Source organism: Camelus ferus, chromosome 13 (assembly GCF_009834535.1).
Source record: "Camelus ferus isolate YT-003-E chromosome 13, BCGSAC_Cfer_1.0, whole genome shotgun sequence".
NCBI classification, from domain to species: Eukaryota; Metazoa; Chordata; class Mammalia; order Artiodactyla; family Camelidae; genus Camelus; species Camelus ferus.
Genome location: NC_045708.1, coordinates 31,784,439 through 31,805,690, shown reverse-complemented (window position 1 = coordinate 31,805,690; position 21,252 = coordinate 31,784,439). Strand labels below are relative to the sequence as shown.

Genomic DNA, 21,252 nt, shown 5'->3' with positions numbered 1-21,252 from the left:
TTTGGAATAACAATATTATTACTGGATATTATTGGAATAACACCAATACTAATAATAATAACTAACCCAGCCACTGTTTTAAGCACTTCACAAATAAAAATTCATTTCATCTTTTTAACAACCCTTTGAGGGAAGTAGTTGCTATAATTACCATTATTATTCCCATTTTAGAGAAGAAGAATCCAAAGCATAGAGAGGTTAAATGAAGTACTCTAATTGCTTAAGTTTAGTTATTAAATGATGGAGTTGGATTTGAACCCAGAATCTAAGGATATAAAGGGGCCCCTCTGCTGGTTTTGTCCTAAATTCCCTGCCGTAGCCTCCTGTCTCCTGAGCTCCCATTTGCTGTTGTGCCCTGAACTGCACCCAGCCGTAGCTTGAGATGCTGGGCCCCAGCACAGAGTTGCCAATGTAGCAAATAAAAATATAGGACACCAGTTAAATTCAAATTTCAGATAAATAACAAATAATCTTTTCGTGTAAGTGTGTCCCACGTGAGGCTGGAGACATATTTGATCTAGCAGTCCCACTGGCCCTTTGCGTTCAGGCATGCTGCTGCCAGGATGTCCAAACAGACACAGGAAGAGGTGGCAGCAAAATGAGGTTCTAGAATGTCGACACAACCGGGGTTCTTGCTCTTTTTTCCTTACCATGGTCCCTGCTCCGTGGGCTCTGGCCTTGTCCCTCACCAGCTCCCAGAGATCACTAGTAAGCTGCATCGCCAGGCTGAGCTTTTTAGGCAAGAGGCTTTAGGTTGTGTCTGAGTCTTCCTCCAGGCCACACTGCCTCATGACCCCATACGGTCAGCGGCTTGTCACCCCCGCTGCTCCTAATGTCCTCTAAGTCCGGCTTGCCTCTGATCATGTCATGTTCATTCTCTCTCTGGCTCTGACAGATCCACATATCCGAGTTGTGTGTAGGAGAGAGGCATCATTCCAAATGTGCAGGGAAAGTGTGGACAGTTCAGTCAGTGACAGGACAACTGGCTAGATCTACTAGCGGAAAGATAAAGTTAGATCTGTTTCTCACCACATACAAAATAAACTCCAGGCCGATTCAAAAGTTAAATATAAAAGCTGAAAGTATTAGAAGAAAATATGATAGTTTTCTAATAACACTGGGATAGGGAAGGCCTGTTTAAGCAAGATATAAAGCCTAGAAGCCACAAAGGAGATGCCTGATAAGGTTAGATGTCCCATAGGAATCTCAAGACTTAACACATCCAAAGCTAAGTTCATTGCTGCCCCAAACTTGCACCTTCTCTGGTTTACCCTCTCTCAGTGAGTGGCACTCAAATCCTAGACTCAGCCCTCCCAGTCCCCTCATCCAGCCTTGCTCATTCTGTTCCCTAAAAGTCTCTTGCCTCCATCCACTTCTCCACATCAACAATGTATATGCACCTCCATCTCCACTGCCACTGGCCTAGTCCTGGACCAGAAATACATACTACAATCTGCTAGTTGGCGTCTCTGCCTTCGGGGTTAACCCCTCCAGTCCTCAAAAGATAATTCTGAAACACAGGTCTGGTCATGTGCCTCCTTAAACATGTGAGTGTCTCCCCATCATTCCCATAATAATAAAATTATAAGCTGCTTAGTTTGGCATTCGGGGCTCTGCAGGGTTTCCTCTAGCTAGTCACTACTAACCTCGCCGCCTTCATGTCTTACCACTCCCCTGCCTCTTCATCACCCCCACGACCTGCTAAACTTAAATTCTGGGGGGACACTCCATATTCCCCCTCCAGAAGTGTGTGTGGGCTGTCTACTATGCTGAGAACACCTCCCCTCGACCCCAGCTTGCTGGCTAGGCCCCTCCACATACTTAACCTCGTCTTCCCAGGAACCCTTTCCTGACCCACAGACTGAGCACGGGTTTTTTTGCACCTCCTTTTCTCATAGCACTGCTCACACTGCACCACTTAGAGGCACAGTCTCTGAGCTCCTGAGGTCAGGGAGCTACAGAGTCTGCAGCCCTGTGGCCCAGCATGGCCATGTGCACCCAGCACACAGAAGGTGTCAGCGTGTATTTGCTGAATGAATGAGTGCATGAATAAGTGGTCCTCTGAGAGTTTCCTCGGGCCCCTTCCTTCCTGAGGGTGGCCCTAGCCCAGGCTCTGCATCCTGTCCTCTACCGTTCAGTTCCCAGTCAAGTGCAGCCACCTGGAGCCTGTCAGCCTCAGGTGCTTGCCCTGTGTGAGTTCTCCCTGGGTGTCCTAAGCCATCTGAACCACCTTCCACTAGCAGCTACTTTGCCAAGCAGATATTTGACTACCCTTGGGCCCAGCCACCAAGCTCATCCTTTGCTAGATGCTGGCCCCACTCCTCTCGGAGGGATTTATGCAGCGGCACCTCTCCCATTACTGTCCCAGTATACAAAACATTAAGTATAAAAACATTAAGAATTAATTCCAACATTAAGAATATTAATGCCCAAAAAAGAAGAGGGTCATCTTGTCACAAGTTGATGACTCTGCAGGAACATAAAAACAGGTTAGTCTTCTAGGATTTGGAGATGAGGAAGACCAGCTCTCGGAGGGCTCTATTGTGGGCACAAGGCTGTCCCCACCTACCCCAGAACAGCCTCCAGCTGGCCTCACTAGCTGAGTGAGGTGCCAGAAGTTGGGGCTGCTGGCCCAGGTGGCCCCAGGGCTTCAGGAGAGGACTCTCCAGGAGGTCGTGTTGTCACCAGGCTCCCTGCTGCTCTCTCTGAACTTTTGGTCTCTAAAAAGCCCCAGATTTATCTCTGTGTAATCAGTGGGTTGCACTCAGGGGGGCTTCCAGGGCTGGAAGCCCATTCAGAAAGAACTGTACCGCTGACTTGCTAGGTGAGCTGGAATGTGTCTTCCCCAGTCTGGGTCTCTGTCTGCATTGTAGGAGACCAGTGGCAACAAGTTAGACTCCAGAATCCCTGGCAGACAGGGTCAGTAGTCAGACTTTGTGACACAAGTGACAAGTGGTTTCCCCAAGTGTTCTGGCAGGGGCTACGCCAGAGAGCAGGGATCTGCTTTTGCAGGCCTTTACCTTAAAGTCATACTAAAGAGTGTGTGACTTGAAACTGAGGGCAAGGGAGCCACTGAAGGGATTTAAAGAGAAAAGAACGTGATCAGATTTGTGTGAGAAAGATCACTTTGGCTACAAGAGAATGGATTAAAGGCAGAAGAAAGAGGACCAGCTGCTGTTGTGAGAGTAAGAGATGCGGGGGTCCGGACTGGGAGGTGGGTGCTGGAATGAAAGGAAGTGGATGGTTAGACAGAGAGTGAGGAGATAAAACCCACAGTTCATACTCAGTCGGATTTGGGGAGTCGGGGAGAGAGAGGGCAGGGTGTCAAGCTTGAATCAGGTTTTTTTGGGGACATTTCAGGGTGCCATTCACTGGGATGGAGAACACAGGGGAGTGAAGAAGCTTGAGGGAGAAAATTAGTTCATTAGCAGACGTTTTGAGTTTGTATGGATATCTAGAAAGAGATGTTCCAGAGGCATTTGGATCTGTGGTGTGGAGCTCAGGAGAGAGGTCCAGGATGGAGACAGTGATCTTCAGGTGTAGCTGAAGCTCAAGGTGTGGATGAAGCCATCTGGTGTGTGGAGGGGGCAGAGGGCAGGGACAAGGCTGGGGCACATGACCTTCCCCCAGCCCCGGACCAGGCACAGGTGCAAGGTCACTGCTCACCCACTGGGTGGCTGGTGGCCTGCGGGGAGGGGCTGGGCACATTCACTTGGGCCAGGGGAGGCAGATTGAACGATTTGTCCAGCAATGAGGGAGGAGCCAGATGAAGTCAATAGAAAACTAATTTTCTTTTCTGCTGGAAGAAATGAGGTGTGTGGCCGCTGGGTAATTGCAGATAACGAGGAGACTTATTCTTAATATGCACAGCGGCCATGGTCCCCAGAGTCCCGGAGACAGGAAGGATTGGAGGTGCCCTGACAAGGCCAGACTCACTTGGGAAGAAAATCACCCTATCGTGGCCCTTTCAGTGGTGCCATCACAGCCTCTGGACCCTGTCATAAACCTTTCTCACTCCCAAGCCAGTGCTGTCCCACCCCCACCTCTCCTGCACAGCCATTCCTGCCCCGTTCCCCCTCCTGTCAACTGCCTAGCTCCTATCGCGGCCTCTCCCTCCACCCTCTACCCCACAGCACAGGCATACACACTAAGGGAGACAAATGATGGGGCCTCAGCTGAGCGGGGCGTGTGTCCGGCCCATAAACCACAGGGATGGGTCACGTCTGGAGTTGCCATGGCCGCCACTACCCACCCATCTGTCTTCCCACTGTTCTGCCTCAGACCAGCCCTCATGGCTTCTGAGTGCCTGGAGAACAAGGTGTCCCTGTGCCTGGGTCACCTGTCCATGCCCACACCCACCATGGCTACTTTCATATTGAGCTGGGAGAGACAGGACCCTCTGTGACTTGTCTGGCCAGACCCAGAGAGCTTATCTGCTCTGTGCAAGGTCTGCAAAGCTGCCGCCTGGCTGATACAGGCCTGGCCTGACCAGACTCCTCCCACTCCCACAAGTCTTTTTCTAGCTCTGCTGGGTCCCCTTTACTAGTCTAAGGGGATGGCAAGCTCAGTAGAGGAGGTTGGTCCTTGACAGATGCAGGGGCCTCCTGACCTCACCTGGACCTTACCCACCCCCGCACACACCTGATTAGGACATCGACATACAGTGCTTTTGCAATCACAGCATCGATCCCATGGGGGCTGCTGTCGCTGAGGTCCTGGTTACATCTCAGGGGCATCCATGGGCAGTGGGACAGGGGTGAAAGGGGAGGCAGGTGAAGGGCATCCTGGCCTATGCCATGATACTGAGGCCCCAGGAGTACCTGTTCCTGCAGCCACAGGGACTATAGCGTTTTCACCATGGAATTTCTCATAGGGACCAGTACTGCAGAAACTGCTGTGGCAGGGTTTGGCTGGCACAGACATCTTTCATCTGAGATACAGCCAGAGACAGGGCAGAAGCCTGACCAGCACGCCTGCCAGGGTGGGAGAGGCAGGGCTTGGGCTGAGCTACACAGGTGTGCCCAGTAGAATGCTGCTGGCCAGGGTGTCGGAGGACCACAAGCCTGGCTCCTCTCCACCGGCCTGGGCTGCACAGGAGCAGGCACCCAGGCGGGTGGCTGTTGGAGCAGGCAAACCTGGGGCCCTGGCCTGGAAGTGCCGAGGCATGTGCCTTGTCACCAGTGATTATGGCCTGGGCCACATCTCCCACACACACGCAAGTGCCGGCAAAGTCACCCTGGCCGTGGGCGTGATGAATGGCCGCACAGTAATGAAATGGAGACATCAAGGCGGGTGGCGGGAAGACGGAGTGTGGCGGACGGGCCGTCCCCACGCGGCGGCAACAAGAAGAATCGCCCAGCGGCCAGGGGCCGTCAAGGGAGAAATTACACATTTACTCTGCCTTTTTCTTACTGCGACGGCGCCCATACATCACCGCTGGGGCCGGGGCGGGACACGCCGGCCAATTTCCAGCATGAATTATGGGGCTGAGAAGCACTGAGACCAGGCTTCTGCCGGCCCACCATCACCCAGCTCAACCTGAAGCTGGAGATGCTGCCACCTGGGGACAGGACCCCCTGGTGTAGAGCCTGTGGCTGCTGAATCCAGCCCTGCTTCCTACCCCCACCTGTGTAAGAGCACCTCTGGGCCCAGAGGGGAAGGGTCTGGGGCCCATCTAAATCGTCTCCTCTTCCTCTTTTTAGATGACTGCAAGAACATTGCCAACATCATGAAGACTCTGGCATATCGAGGCTTCATCTTCAAGCAGACATCAAAGCCGTTCTGACTGGCCGAGGACGGGATGGGGCAGGACAGGGTAGCTGCTTGGCCCAGCTCAGAGCCCTCCTCTCCCTCACCAGAGGGGCAAAAGGAGAGTGGCACAGCTCTACGTCCAGAGTGTCCCCCAGCCTGCCCTGTGAGCTTGTGCCCTGGGTAAGGCTTGGCCACTTGGCCCCTCTGGAACAGACACTTCGTGCCCCCCATCCCCACCCCTCAACCTCAGCTCAGTGTCAGCCCCTCCCATTGTGGGCTTGGGCTGGGGGACCTCCTCTTCACCATCTCCTCCCTGGTACACAGGCTTCTGCTGGGGCCACTGAGCCCCCCTGTGCCCCCTCCCATCTGTAGTGCATGGTGTGTGGTGCCCCCAGGGCTCCAGGACAGATCAGGCCCCACCTTGTGTCTACCCCCATCCCCGCTGTGAACGTACCACTGAATAAAGTCGGGGAAACGAGGCCCTGGGTGTGTGTGTGGACCAGGTTGTGCTGTGCCTGATGCTGCCTGGATGTGCGGGGGTTAGAGCACGTGTGCTCAAGGCCACCAGTAGAGCTGGCCATCACTGGAGCACCTATGAGACCCTCACTAAATATGCAGAGAGCCATGGGGACTGTCTGAGCACAAGGCGGTGTTCCAAGTAGCTAGGTCTAAGGCCACAACTGTGCGTGAACCACTCAAATGCTGAACCACGGGTGTTCCCGAGTACAGGTGTTTGGGCAAAACGGGTCAGTGTTTTAAGGAGCTGCTAAGGGCCTCAGTGCCAGCAAGCCCTAGTGCCACCCCATGGAGTGGGTGTGGTGACCCCCTCCTGCCCACCCTCCCAGTCAGGGGCATCAGAAGTGGTGGGAAGGAAAGGAAGCAGCCCAGTCCAACTCAGCAGCTCTATTTACACAGCAGCCTCCCACACCCGTATGGCCTCTCATGGCTTCTTGGCTTTCTTCACAGAAGAGGAGCTAGAGGCCGACTCCCGTCGCTTTCTCTGAGGAGACACAAAGAGCCGAGGTCAATGGCCTGCAAGGCCGGATTCAGCCTTTGTGCATGTGTTTCACACTCTTAGGGAAGGTGATGCCCACTGGCCACCCACTCCCTCAGCGTGGTCTCAGAGCCCCTCAGAGTGATGATTTCTGCGGCAGGCACGAGAGGGGCGGAACTCGTGCACGCACACATGTGTGCTCGCTAGCGGGCCGGTTCCTGCTCTCCCCGCCTGTCCAGACTCTTACCGAATTGGGCGTGAGGGGCGCGCCCACCACGTCGATGATGGTGTCCTTGCTGGGGTCGGGGCCGAGACCCGGTTCGGGCACTGCTGGCTCCGCCGGGGTGGGGGCCGGGCCCGAAGCCGGTGTGGCGGGGCCCCCCAGCACACCAGCCCGGGCCAGCGCCTCATGCCGGTGCCGCAGCATCTGCAGCTCGTACTCGCAGTTGGCGCAGGCCTGCTTGAGCTCATAGAGCAGCACCAGGTCACTCCGCAGCTCATTGAACATGTGCACCAGCTCCTCCGTAGGCGTCGGGCTCAGCTCTGCGGACGGGTGGGTGGAAGGCACAGGGGCAGGGCTGGGTGGTGGGAGGCCGGCAGCAGGAATGCCCCGCGCCACCCAGCCTTCCTCCCTGCCTGGGTGGGCACATCTTGTGGGCCCAGCCCTCGCACTCACCTACACCCAACTCCAGCAGCATCTGTTCCAGGGCCTTGATCTTCTTCTGTCCCACGGAGCTTGGCAGTTTCATCTGCAATGACCCAGGCAGCTAAGCCCTCTCCCCTACAGCGGTTTAGAATGAAGGGGACTAAAGGCAGTTGGGGTAGCAGAAGAGAAGTTAACCCCTGGAGGCAGCTCGGGGTCACAAAAGCAAACAGCCAGCAAGCAAAATAGAGTGAAAGCTGTGCGATCAGCCTGGCACATCCCCCGGGATCCTGGTGCGTCCCCCTCCATCAGCTCCAGCTCAACGGCCTGCAGCACTCGGCCGCAGAGTGCAGGGCCCAAACACAGCGAAGGAGGTGACACATACCCGCTGGCTCCGCAGCGTGACGCCCGCAGACTTGAAGTCTGGGAACTTGATGCCCGCGGTCTCAGGAACAGCCTGGGAAGAAGGAGGTGTGGAGACCCAGAAGTCACTGGGAGGGGGCCCAGGGTTAGTCCCAGTCCCCTGTTGGCTCTGTGAACTCTCAGAGCCCTCCACCCTGCACCGGGCTGACTTAGTCTCCACACCGGCTTCTCGGCCTCCTTTTTCTGGGGGAGCTTCTTCTTGGGGGCCTTGCGTTCCGTGCGTCGCTGCTCGGCAGTGGTGTCTGCCGCCGTTATGAGCTTCTGCAGGTCCTGGCTGCGCTTCTCCCGCTCCTTCTTCCGGGCCTCAATCTTGCGCAGTTCCTGTAGCAGGTACTCCTCCTCCGCCACCTGGGCGGTGAGAGATGCTGAGAGGTGCGGGAGGCGCTCAGGGCAGTGATGGGAGAGCGAGGAGGGCGGCCTGTGAGAGGAAGGGCTGGGCCGGGAGGAGCAGAGGGAGGGGACCTGCAGTGAGGGAGTTGAGGGGGTGGAGGTGGAAGCAATGGGTGAGGGGTTTTCAGGGCACGGAGGAGAGTTTGTGGGGCTCGGGGCTGACCTGCTCTGGGGTCCGGTTATAGAGACGCTCCAGCTGTTCCTTCCGCCGTCGCTCGTGCCCAGCATCAAATACCGGTATCTTGAGGTCTGTGCCCGGCACCGCCCGCACGTTGGCAAGCTTGGCACAGATGTGGTAGTACCGCTCTTTCAGGTCCTCCACAGACCGCTTCTGAGGATAAAGACACAGGGGGAGGGAGGATGAACACTCGGAGGCACATGGAAGGGAGAGCATGAAGGTAGTGGGCCCGCCAGGCCTGGGGGCTGGGCACGTGTGCAAATGCAGGCCAGCAGGACACCAGCTCACCTTGAACTGCTGGTGGTCATACCGGTCGTGGATAACAACAAAACGTAGGTCAAAGCGGCGGCTGAGGTCAAAGAGGTGGTCAGTTTCTGCCTTTGTCCAAGCGTCATCGTGAAGATAGAGCTGGTACTCCTGCTCTGAATACACGGGCACCTGCACAGTCTACAGGCACAGAGGGACAGGGTAGGGGCACACCCATGTCAGGGAACGTCCAGCGGGCTCTAGCAACCTGTCACCACAGCCCCTCCTGTTTATTGCCAATCCCCGGGCGGGACAAAGCAAATCCTCTGCCTGGGACCCTGCACCGGGCACCTGGAGATGATGTTCCAGAGTGAGAAGGGAAACTGACCAAAGGCCTTGGAAGGCTTTAGAACTGTCGCCTGCCTCTAGATCCACTCCAGGACCAACTTCACCGTACCTTCAGCTCCAGAACCTCCGTAACAGGACACATCCTCCTGACCCCATGGTTAAGGTGAGGGGCCCACATGTAAGCGCTTCTGTGGAGTCCAAAGATCAACTTTGGAGTAGGGCAGATGGCTAAACTGTGGAGAAAGGCCAGCAAGCCCTAGTCATGGAACACTTGTCTGAAGCACTCCTGCCACCTAGTGGTGACAGTGAGACTTGCAGCTTCCCTAGAGCTGATCAAGGTCATGTCTCTACAGAAAAGGCACCTGGATCCCACTTGCAACATACGCGTCCCTGCCAATTCCTGTCCCCTAGACCTCCTCAGGGACAAACAGCACTACCCTCAGTTGGGTCTGTCCATCAGAGACCCCAGGAAGAAGATAATGCTTGGCTGGACCAGGGAAGTTTCTTCATCAAAGACCACACCAGCTCTGAACCTGCTCTCAAAACCCTCTTGGACAACTCCTATTGGAAGTCCTACATACACCTTGACCTTAATATGTTCAGGTGACAGATGTTTACTAGACTTATTGTGGTGATCATTTTGCTATATATATATATATGTATATATATATAATATATAATGTATATATATAATATATATACATACTGAATCATTATGTACACCTAAAGCTAATATATGTCAATTATACCTCAATTTTTTAAAAAAAAAACCTTAATATGTTCAGTACTGAGCTCCTCACCCACCCTCAAACTTATATCTCCTTTAGTCCAGATCTCAGTGTCACCAGTACCCAAGCCAGAAACCTAGGAGACATCTTAAATTCCTATGTTTATCCTTGACCCTTCCCCTTCCCCAAATCTGTGACTTTTACCTCCTGGTTCTCTATCTCCACCCCTCTCCACACCACCACTACCACTTGCCTGGGTAGAGAAACAGCCTCCCCACTGGTCTCTCTCCCTCCATTTAATCCTCCTCCAAGCAATTATCCACCTGCAGCCGAGATGTGATCTCTCCAAACAGTACTACTTGAAGGACAGCCTGCAGACCAGTGCTACTGCAAACTTATCACTGGTCTCTGGTATGTATAGAAATTGAGAGTAGGCATTTAGAAACCTTTATAACAATTTTACAACAATCGTATGTTGCTAAATCTAGTATGAAGAAACACAGACTTGTACTTTGTCTTTTTTTGTAATTTTGTCTTTTTTTTTTTTGGTAATCTTTATCAATCGCTGATAAAGTGGAAATTTTTTTTTAAATGTCCTTCATCACAGATAATTTGTGAATCACTGTTCTGGAATATATATCTGATCATGTCACCCAACCACCCCTTATGAAACCCATCAAAGGCTCCAGGCTACTCTAAGATAAAAGTGCCTTCTAGATAATTTGCAAACTCGTTGAGAGCAAGTCTGGTTCATTTCCTACCTTCAGGGTTCAGCACAGGACCAGGAAACTTAAGGTATCGATGAAGATTTACTGAATCAATCAATGAACACACGGGTGAATGACGTGGACTCTCTCTGCAGCCAATGTCCTTCAGGGGCCCTAAGTTCCAGCCAAATGACTAGTAGTCCCTGGAATATACTAAGCTCTCCCCCTCAGCCTTTGTTGTTCTTGCCTGAAATGCCCTCCCACTTCCACATTCCTTAACCTAGATAACTTCTCGTCCCTCTGATCTCTTTCAGACAGCATCTCTTCTGGGAAGCTTCTCTGGTTTCCCAGTTGGTTAAGTAACCCTCCTATGCACTTCAGTTCCACTTAATTAAAAAATATACTCAGGCACTGTGCAGCCAGTCCTGCTCTCAAGAAGCTCATGGTCAAACCAGGGAGATGTTCATTTATTCAGCAAACATTTATCATGGGCCTGCTAGCCCTATGCTGAGGACACAATGCTGAATCAAAGAGACAGGGGCCTTTCCTTCTCAGAGCTCACAGTCCAGATGGAAAAGTAATTTAGTACAGTGCGACAAATCTGACGAAAAAGGTATGCCTGGGGTGTAATGAGTGACACCTGATCCAGCCTGGGACGAGGGTTGTCAGGGAAAAGGTAAATGAGGCCTGGTTCAGTCTTAAGGTGAGGGAAGGCAGTGGAGAGAATCCTAGGCAGAGGGGGCAACACAGACAGTGATGAGAGAGAAACAGCCTGGTGTGTGCAGGCTTAGCAGTCGGGACACGTTAGGTAAACAAGGAGAGAGGGAGAGGGAGAGGCAAGAAGAGAGCCTGGAGAGCCGACAGAGGTGGGCTATGCAGGCCTTGTGTGCCCGCTGAGGAGGCTGGAATTCATCCTGGGGGTGATGGGAGCTGATAAGGTTAGTTTTTTTAAAGAGAGGAGTAGAAGGTCAGGATTCTCTTTTATAAAGACCAACAATGAAGACAGATGGGGTGAAACCGGAGCCTGGGAGACCAGCCGGCAAGTTTAAGAAATAATGCAGGTGGCAAGTGAAGAGGCCTGAAATGAAGCAGCACCAGTGGAAGGTAGAGAAAAGGGCATGGACTTGAGAAGCTTTAAACATCACAGGACTGGACAACTGGATGCGAGGGGTGAGGGAAGATGCTGTCACAGGTAATGCCGGTGTCTCTGGTGTGAGCAAGAGTGGCTGGGGAGCCACGGGCTGAAAACAGGACCCCAGGAATGCGCAGTATTGGAGAGAAGGCCATTCCTGCTGCCCTCGCAGGCCTCATCTCCCACCACGTCCTACCTCGGGCTACAGGCCTCATCAACAGGGAAGTGCCCGCAGTGTCCCATATGTGTGACTGCTTTTTCATTTATGCCTTTGCTCATGTTGTCCCCTCTGCCTGAACAAGTCACTGCACTCCTTCCCTAGAGTCACTTGGTGACGTCCTTCAAGAGAACTCAAGCTCTAACTTCTCCAGGAAGTTTCCTGGACCCTCAGTTCCTCCCATATAGCAGGTATCCCACCAGACTGTAACTGCCTGTGTCTCCCGCGCCCCAACAACGTGGGAGCTCCTCCAGGGCAGATATTGTGTCTGATTCACTTTTGTGTCCTCAATGCCTTGGACTTGACTGGCCACGGAGCAACATTTACTAAATACAAAATGGATACTCTTTCGTCTTTACCTCAGATTCGTTTCATCCAGCCTCCCCTCCCTCGCCTCAAATGCCTTACCTCTTGGTTCTCCCTTCTCAATCTTTTATCTCCAGGCTCTCCCTCTACTGGACCTGAGGGGCCTAAGGATGGAGGTGAGATGGAAGAAAACCAGCCGGGGGACGTGGGGGAGAGTGATGAGTCACAGCTGGATGTGCTGAGTCTGAGAAGCCTGTGAGCCATCCAGGGGAGGTGTCCACATGCAGGTGGATACACTGGCTGAGGGGAAAGAAGTCAGACTTGGGAGTCCTGGGTTCAAGCCCTCAGTGCTTTCAGGCTCGAAGTCTAGGCTGTTTCAAGCTGCAGGGACTAGGGGGCCATATTGTGTACTGGCTTAAACAATGGCTGAGGAAATCCTAGCCCAGCTCAGCTCTGCTTCTCACTGGCAGGCTGAGTCTGGGCAAAGCCCTGCTCCATCTGAGCCTCAGTAATCCAGACTAGAGATAATCCAGCTTGGACCAGGGTGCTGGCATAAGGATGAAGAACAAAGGGAGATGTGATTTACGCTGGAAGCAGAATCAGCAGTGCTGATTCTGGATGTATCCAATGCTGGATGTATCACTAAGGTCAAGTTCAAATGCCAGCATCTCAGAGAGGCCCTCCCTGACGACCCCATCTAAATTAGACCTCCCCTTACACCCACAAGTTCATTCTTTATCTAATTTCATATTCCATTTGTATCCTGGTTTCATTTTATTGATGGCTCTTATTTGAAAGAATCCAACTTACTTGCTTACATGTTTGTTACCTGTCTTCCCCTACCTTCCTTGTCCTGGTGTTGACTGAAATAATGTGAGAGCTAAGAGAGAAGCTAAGTCAACGATGATTCCCAAGTGTCTGGTTTGGGCAACTGGGTGGACAGTGGTGCCATTCACCCATATGAGGAACAGGTTTGGGGGTGGGGAATAGACGGAAGATTATGAGTTCTGCCCAAGGGCATCTACTTGGTCTGAAGTACCTGTGGGGCCTTCAGGGAGAGACTTAAGTAAATGATTGTTTACGTGGGAACTGTGCTCTGGAATGGAGGTTCTAAATTGAGGTCAGTGGCACACAGAGGATCACTGAGGCCACAGAGTAAATGAGACACATTAGGGAGAAAGTAGAAAGTAAGATGAGCAGAGCACCAAGGCCACAGCTCTAAGGAATAGCGACATCTGAAGCACCAAGAGAGCACACCAAAAATAGAGCTGGTCCAGGGGAGGACAGAATCCCATGGGCAGAAAAGATCAGGGTTCCACACTGCAGGCATCTGCCCCGAGGACTGAGTGGGTAACCCCGGTTGAGACAGGCCTGAGCGTGCCTCTGGAGCCAACCCTGGGAGAAGAGAGCTCACGCAACCCTAGCATACATCCAAGTGGTGGTGGCTCACCTTATTGAACCTGGCGAAGGGGTAGTCCTTGCCCTCCTCAGCGGCCCGTCGCCAGTGGAAGAACATGGCTCCATCCTTGCGGGCCGGGTTGGTGAAGGGCATCCACTTCCAGGGCCGCACCTTCTTGGAGCCCAACTTGGCCTTCACTGTGCGGTAGCCTTGACCAGTGTCACTGGGTAGCAGTGGGGGCGCATCTCTGGCAGAAGGGTTTAGGGAGTTGAGAGATTAGAGTCAGAAAGTGAATGGAGAGCCTTTAGACACAGGTTGCTGATCTACCCTAGAGCAAGGAAATCATGTCCTGGAATGAGAGATCTGAGTTCTTCCTGCATCCTACTAAGCAAGCAGGAGCCCTGCCTGGGGAGGGAAGGCGGGGAGAAAATTGGCTAAGAAAATTAGGAATGAGGAACATGGAGAGTGGTCAGGGGCCAGAGCCTGGGGGACTTGGGATTCTAATACTTGCTTCTTGTCAGAGTAGAGCAGTGCATAGACCTCCCGGTGCATGCCCTCGGGCCTCTTGAAGGTCAGGGTCTCGGAAGACTTCTTGGACTTTTTCTGGGAAGGGAAACCACAGGAGAGGAACCACAGCCTAGACTCCCTTCCCTGAAAATTCTTTAGCCCAGCTCAGTCCCTGAACAAACAGGCACCTACAGGTACAATGACACACATACACACTATGACACATAATGACACACTGTGAAGGCACAGAAACCCACTCAAGGGGCACCTAAGGTCTGAGCAGGTCATTCTCCACACCCCACCTCACCTGGGGAGAGCCCTGACCTGTCAGAGCAGAAGATACTTTTCCACCATCTCTTAGCATGTCACAACGACTTGATGACCCCCGCCGACCCAATATCCTGCCAAGTGTCACACTCTCTAGGTCTTTTCATCTCTTACAAGTGTCCCACCCTCTTGGTCCCCACCATTTTCTATGGATGTCCCACTTCCTCCTTCCCAGTTTCATCAAGGTGACACATATTCTCTACCCCGTTATGTCACATCTTTTACCGCCCATCTCACTAGAAGCGTGGCACCCCATCATCTCCCCCAGCTCTCTGACGTTGTCACGTTGTCATTCCTCCCCACCACTGCACTCCCGCGACCCAACGTTCTCAGGCACCCCTGCTACCTTGTCCGGGTTGATAATGTCCTTCTTGCTGATGGTCCCGGAAGCTGCATCCCCCTCTGGACCCCCGAGCTCTAGAATGTCTCTCACATCCGCGCCTGTAGCCATCGCGCCTGAGAGATGGGGGAGCGCCCCCAGGTCAAGGGTCAGTGCCTGACCGGGGACCAGGCTCAGATCAGGGGGCGGAGCCACTTCAGCCCCTAGTGGGGGCGGGGTGAAGAGGCAGACCGCGAGGGCGAGGGTGGCCCAAGTCAGGTCGGGCTCCGCCTGTGTCTCTCCGCCTGGGTCTCCCTAACGCCCCTAACTGCCTCCTAAGTCCCCGCGTTTCCGCACCTGGATTTTCTGACTGCAGCCCGAAGGCTCCCCTATCCCCGCAAAGCCGCGGACAGAAACTTCCGGTCGTGCGTGTTAGAAACGCGACCGACAGGAACACTTCCGGTCTGTGCTTAGTGGAAACGGAGCCGGGCGGCAACCCACTGTGAAAATTACTGACCGCATGGAGCCTGTCCGCGTCCTTGGCTCCCATGAGCCCGCCGGTTTCCTGCGCTGCCTGCTTTCTGGCATTTTCCCTTTACGTTGCTCCGTCGCATTTCGGGCAATGAAAAGAGATTGTACAGCTCTGTGGCCTTGGAAGTCGCTTAATTTCTCTGAACCCGTTTCTTCACTTTAAAACAGAAATTGTCTTGGTACTTGCGCGAATGAACTGCATAAATCCATGTAAACATTAGCACGGTGCCTTTTTTCATTAAATGAGTTAGTGGTATTAATCGCCCCTGTTCATTAAGTGCTAAGTATGTATCAGACACTGTACTAAGCGTTGAAGATGAAGAGGTCAGCTAAACAAGGCAGAGCTTCCCTGGGTGACGGGAGCCCTCACTTGCGCTTCCTGTGATGCGGGTGTCTGTGGGTCAGGGCCTCGTGAGGCTCTCCTGGACCCCAGCTTCCCGGAGCTTCACTAGTTTGGGAGCTGACTCCACTCGTGTGGGTTACAAAGAGGTCCAAGAACACAGCCCCGAAAAGGGAGCAGCTGGAAGAAGTAGCCCTCAAGGAAAGAAACTTGCTGATCACCCTAGAGACAGACTTCTAGGACAGGAGGTCCTGAGGAAGGGTTGAAGACATGGGAAGCAGCTCCCAAATTCAGCCTCTGAAAACTAGCTTCCAAACGTGGAAGACACTGGGCACTGAGCATGGGAATGGAGTGGAGCTTGTAAGGTATCAAAGAGACCAGACCCCAAGCAAGGGCCTGCCAAAGATCCACGCAGGGACTGGAGGAACAAACAGCCCACACAATTGAGCTATCAATGTTGTAGTCTGTTCTGGCTTGGGGGTTAGGATGACATAGAGCTGCAGCCACAAGTCTAGCTAGACCCCAAAACTGGGCCTGGAGGTCCAAATCTTGCCCTGTTCCTGAGGCCTGATTCCTGGGTGAATCCTCTGGGCTCTAAGCAGTTTCCAGGGGAAGCCAGGGTCTTGTAGCAGAAAACTGCCCATAGGGTAAGCGAATGATCCTTGGATGGGCAGAGCAGTGGAGGAGGGTCCTGCACCTCTGCCTCAAACACTGGACTCTACTTGTAGTTATTTGTTTGCATAATTATTTGCTTAAAATATATCTCCCTTGATAGACTCATTTCTGTGAGGACAGGGATCATGGTACATAATGTCTGTATGTGCCAGGCATTGTTCTAGGCTCTGGGGATGCAGTGGGTGAATGAGCTACAAATATCTCCAACAGGGCTTATATCTAGCATAGAAACAATAAAATAGATGGTGTAATATTTGGTGGTGACTAGAGCTATGGAAAAAAATAAAACAGGGTGATAGGATGGGGGACTATATGCAGTTTGATCAGGGAAGGTTTCTCTAGGGAGCTGAAATCTGAGCTGAGGTTTAAGTGATGGAAACAGCCACGGAAAACATGGGAAAGGGATGTTCCATACAGAAGGAATAACAAGTGCAAAGTCCCTAAAATGGAAAGAACTCTATATGTTAAAGGGACATAAAGAAAAAAGACCAATGTGGTGGCTGTTGGGTGAGGAGATGGAGAACAGGAAGACTTAAGATCAGAGGAAGGCACTGGGGGCTGTGGTAAGGAGTTTGGATTTTATCCAGGGATTAGGAAAAAGGGGGATGAGAGAGGGATAACTCTCTTTTGCCCCTTCTGAGGAGCCACTGCCACACTTCTACCAGGTGGGTCCCCCTGCCATCCCCAAGAGGTGCTTACTCTGCAGAGCCCACCCAGCTGACCCTCCACAGGAACCCAGCATCACTTCTGAAGAGACTCTTGTACTGCAGTGTCCTACTGAGGGGCCCAGGAGAGGGACTTCAGGCTGGGGTACTCTGGGCCTGCAGAGTCAACTTGTAGCAGTTTTTACTCAATCCTGAGGGCAATATGAAGCCACTGGAGGGTGTGCGTGGCTGGCTTCTTGGGAGGAGAGTTGGGAATAATGCTGAAGAGTCAGATTCATCTTTTAGAAAAATCACTGGTGGCTTGCCAATGGGGAGGATGGAGCTGGAGGCAGGAGAACCAGGTGGGAGGCGGTGGGGGAGTTGATACGGAAATAGGAACTGATTGGATATGGATGCAGGAGTCAGAATAAAAAAGGGTCCCAGCAGCCCATCCCTCCTCAGCCTGTCTAGTCACAGATGGGCCCAGAAATAGTGGACTGGAGCTCCTGATGCCTGGCCTGGCTCTCTCCTTCCTTTCCTCTTCCACATTCTTGCCCTCCTCCCTTCTCCTCGCCAAGACTACACACTCCTTAAGAGTGGTAATGGGTCTCTTCACCCCCTGAGTGCTCCCAGCAGGAGGTGCACGTGTGCCCTCTTTGCAGGTTCTCCTTACAAACTGTGGGAAAGGGGAGCCGTCCGTGTGTGGTGGGATCAAGATCCAGAGCAGCTCAGTCTGACTTGGTCTTGCTCAGGTTAATTAGGAAGAAGATTTTCCAACGAATAGAACAAATTTCCTGCTTTTCAAAATGGGCAAAGAACAGGATTAAGAAAGTCACAGGAGAAGTGCAACAGCCAGTAACTGTACAGATGAGCATTCCGCCTCCTTGGTATTCAAAGAATTGAAAAATTGCAAGCTAGCATGAGATACTATTTTATGCCTATCACATAGGTACAACCTTAAAATAATCGTGATTCCTATTTTTGACAATGATGTGGACGAAATAGGCACCAGTCTATATACTGTTGGTGGAAATGTACATTGATTCAACTTTATTCATTAGTTCCTTCAACAAATAATTGTTTAGTACTTACTGTAAGCCACTTAGATATATACCACTATATGGCAGGCCCTGTGCTGTAGAGGCCCAGATATATAGCCTCCCAGAAGAATAATGTGATCGCGGCCTTCAGCTTGGGTACATTAAGGGGTGGGGTCTAACCCTGGAAGGCCCACAGGGTCCTGCTCGGCTACACATACATGTTGTATTTTTTATTTGTTAAGCCAGTCCTTCCAAAATCTGGAGTTTCTTACAAACTTCTTTGCAAGTCAATTCTTCTCCTTTTCTAAACTAACCAACTAAATAAAAATTAAAGTAAGAAACAAGATGCCACACCTCATACCACTCACCTCAAAGAAAGACTTACGAAGCTGGATGGCCCTCTTTGGGTTTGAGGCTACGTGTATATTTGGGCCTGCTGCTCTGACTCGTTTACCACTAACCTCTAAGTTGGGCAAGGGGGTGTACAGTAGGTCCAGGTCACAATGCAAGCTGTGTTTCCAGCTGAGCCTAATAATCCAACAGACCCTATGGCTTGGGAAATGTTTTCTGCCAAAAATTGTATGCATATCTTCTGGCAATCCTGATTGGACAATCACAGCATGGGCATCCTGGATTCTGGAGTAAGGCTCTGATCCCACCTGCAAACACCTGGCTGCCACTTGAAAAGCAGTCTCTGGCTTACAACAATCCTCGTAGAAACTGAACACCCGTCAAGGAGACATCATGGAACTGCCCAACACAAATGGAGAATTCTGCGATCCATGGAACCATAAAGTTGGGGATGCAAGTCAGCATTCCATGGTAAAATGTAAGGGTTATATAGACCTTTCCTATTTTCTGTTATAAATACTTAGGACTATAAATTTCACCCTAATCATTGCTTTAGCTGCATCCCGCTAATTCTTTTACATTTTCATTATCATTCAAACTTCCCTGTGTTTGCTTCTTTGATCCAGGGATTATTGAGAACTATGTTGCTTAATTTTCCAAATTTTTAGGAGTTTTCTAGGTATCTTGTGATTATTGATATCTAATTTAACTCCATTGTGGTCAGATAACATATTTTACATTTCAATCCTTTCAAATTTATTGAGATTTTTATCTTTTATGGCCCAGCATGTGGTACATTGGTGAACATATCATGTGTATTTGAAAAGAATGAATATCCTGCAGTTGTGGTATAGAGTTTTATAAATTTCGATTAGGACAAGATGATTGACGGTATCGTTCACATAATCTATGCCTTTATTGACTTTTTGGTCTATTGTTCTATTGATTGTTGAGGGTCTTTTTAAAATCTCCAACTATGATTGTGGATTGTATATTTCTTCTTTTAATTCTGTCAATTTTTACTCCACATATTTTGAAGCTTTGTTATTAGGTTATAAGCTCTGTTATTACACATTTATAATTATTATATCTTCCTGGTGAATTGATCCTTTTATCATTATGAAATATCTATTTTTATCTCTGGTAATAGCCTTTGTCTTGAAGTATACTTTATCTGACAGCCACTCCAGCCTTCACAAGTTTACTGTTCGCATGGTGTATCTTTACCCTAACATTTCTTTCATCTTTTGAAGTGCATCTCATATATACAGCAGATATTTGGGTTTTGCTTTATTTTATCCATTCGAACACTGTCTATGTGTTGAGACCGTCAGTGCTCACTGAGGGATGGGTGGCAAAGCAGAACACACTGTCTCTTTTTATCCTTTCTACCTGATGATGAATGCTCCTGGGCACTACATACTTCAGAGTGGATCAAACAGTTTGCAAGTTATGTTGTGCAGTTCAGTTTGCAAGGTCACCTGGTTATCCCATGGACAAGCATTCAGTTTCTACCAAAGCCAAGTAATAGGATAAAGCTGTTTCTTGAAGAAGATCAGTTACTTACCAAACAGGGCACAGCTTTCTTCACTTCTGCACTGTTGCTCCTGGGCTTGCTGCAGGCTCCATCAGCAAGGTGATCGCAACATGATTGGATCTGGTGGGTCATGGAGACCAAGAGGCCTATCTACTTACTTTGCAGCCTAGACCAATTGGACAGTTTCCTTTGCTCTGGATTCATCTCAAAGCTAATGGTCTTTCAGGACACTCAGTAAATGAGTGGCCTGCAAGACACCCAAATATGATGTATGCTCTCTCAAAAATCCAAGAAAACCACCAAGGACCAGACTTCAACTAGCCTAAGACACCATCAACTGAAAGGTGCACCTTTATTTATATTCCACTATGAAGAATTTTATAAAACACTATCAATTAAACCTTAAAATACCATTGATTGTAAGATGAATTCCATTTCAGAGACTGAAATACATTCATGTGGGTGACTTAGCTGGAGAAGTCTGGTCACTGGAGAGCATGGAGTCTGGCAAGATGCCATCTCCCAAAAGCATGCTGACAGATGCAGATGATGACACAAATCCTGAAGGACATGGAGATTACAGAACATGAGGCAAGAGTTATAAATCAGTTGTTGGAGTTTGCCTTCCAGTTTGTGACCAAAATTCCAGATGATGCAAAAATTTATTCAAGCCATACTGTTGATGCAGATGATACGCCACTGGCAATCCAGTGTCGTGCTGACCAGTCTTTTACATCTTCTCCCTTAAGAGATTTTTTTATTAGTTATTAAAGTGAAGAAATCAAACCCCTTTGCCATTGGTCAAGCCATATTCAGGTCCTAGATAGCCACTGGATAGATATTGCTTGACTGTTTCAAACCATAGACCTAAGTCTTTATCAAAAAAGGCATCTACTTCTGCAGGAAGAGTAACAGTTCCACAGTTAAATGTTGGTTCACTTATTAGCAGACCAAGTACTCCCACTCTAGGCACACCAGCCCCACAAGCCATGTCTGTTTCAACTAACGTAGGGACTCCAGTGTCCCTCACAGGGCAAAGGTTTACGATACAGATGCCCACTTCATAGTCCTCAGCTGTAAAAGCATCAATTCCTGCAACAGCAGTAGTTCAGAATGTTAACCAGGCCCCAAAATATTCTTACTACCACTAACATGGTGCCATCACAAAATACTGCCAGTGTTCATCAAACATGTTACAAGAAAATGTGAAGGTGCTGATGATGGTGTGATGACTACGACCATTTGTAATTTAGCCTTGATGCATGTAACGTGGATACTTGGTCTTGAATCCATTGTACTGAAATTAAACATACATGCTGAATGTTTTCAAGTTGTTTTAGAAAATTTAAATAGCAGTTAATTAGTAAATATAGTTACCTTACTTTTCAGTTAAGAGGTTGGATTTTGTCAGGACTAGTAATCCTTTTTCAGCAGGCTTTAAGTGTGAAAAATAAGTTGTCATTCATCAAAAAAAGAAAGAAAAGATAGAAAGCCACACAGCACATTTTACTGACTAGCA

The 21,252-nt window shown here is 50.5% G+C and overlaps 2 protein-coding genes and 1 pseudogene across 18 annotated transcripts in view; 2 read left to right on the top strand and 1 right to left on the bottom strand.

The window, feature by feature from the left end:
* The window catches only part of ERI3 (ERI1 exoribonuclease family member 3), a 123,148-nt gene extending 116,898 nt beyond the window's left edge, over positions 1–6,250 (top strand). For 11 of the 12 annotated variants that reach the window (XR_004324974.1, XM_032494101.1, XM_032494104.1 and 8 more), the window contains one exon: positions 5,703–6,230. Coding sequence is in view for 10 of the 12 variants with exons in the window: in XM_032494101.1 (XP_032349992.1) it covers positions 5,703–5,785 (83 nt within the window). In the remaining 2 variants the exon portion in view is untranslated. Of the gene's footprint in view, positions 1–5,702 lie in introns of all 12 variants that reach the window. The other variant, XR_004324975.1, reaches the window with a different exon arrangement.
* Positions 6,251–6,639: 389 nt separating this feature from the next.
* Positions 6,640–15,058, bottom strand: DMAP1 (DNA methyltransferase 1 associated protein 1). 6 transcript variants are annotated; one of them, XM_032494090.1, is made up of 12 exons: positions 14,973–15,052; positions 14,643–14,752; positions 13,974–14,065; positions 13,514–13,709; positions 12,166–12,363; positions 8,668–8,826; positions 8,365–8,532; positions 7,974–8,159; positions 7,774–7,845; positions 7,422–7,494; positions 6,993–7,288; positions 6,640–6,751 (listed from the first exon to the last, which is right to left on the bottom strand). In XM_032494090.1, the coding sequence occupies exons 2-12, from the start codon at positions 14,745–14,747 to the stop codon at positions 6,692–6,694; spliced, it is 1,605 nt and encodes a 534-aa protein (XP_032349981.1). In that variant the 5' UTR covers positions 14,748–14,752; positions 14,973–15,052; the 3' UTR covers positions 6,640–6,691. The 6 variants fall into 6 exon arrangements, with proteins under 6 accessions (XP_032349981.1, XP_032349980.1, XP_032349983.1 ...); XM_032494089.1 differs by having other exon boundaries at positions 14,643–14,792; positions 14,973–15,044; XM_032494092.1 differs by lacking the exon at positions 13,974–14,065 and having other exon boundaries at positions 14,973–15,058.
* Positions 15,059–20,230: 5,172 nt separating this feature from the next.
* LOC102507306 lies at positions 20,231–20,942 on the top strand (annotated as a pseudogene).
* Positions 20,943–21,252: the final 310 nt, after the last annotated feature.

Bases quoted from the DNA above. Each gene is read 5' to 3' on its own strand.
- DMAP1 (XM_032494090.1), bottom strand. From the start codon at position 14,747: ATGGCTACAGGCGCGGATGTGAGAGACATTCTAGAGCTCGGGGGTCCA. The intron at 14,066-14,642 runs GTAGCAGGGGTG...TTCCCTTCCCAG, and splicing joins ACATTATCAACCCGGACAAG to AAAAAGTCCAAGAAGTCTTC. The intron at 7,846-7,973 runs GTGTGGAGACTA...CCTTCTTCCCAG, and splicing joins AAAAGGAGGCCGAGAAGCCG to GCTGTTCCTGAGACCGCGGG.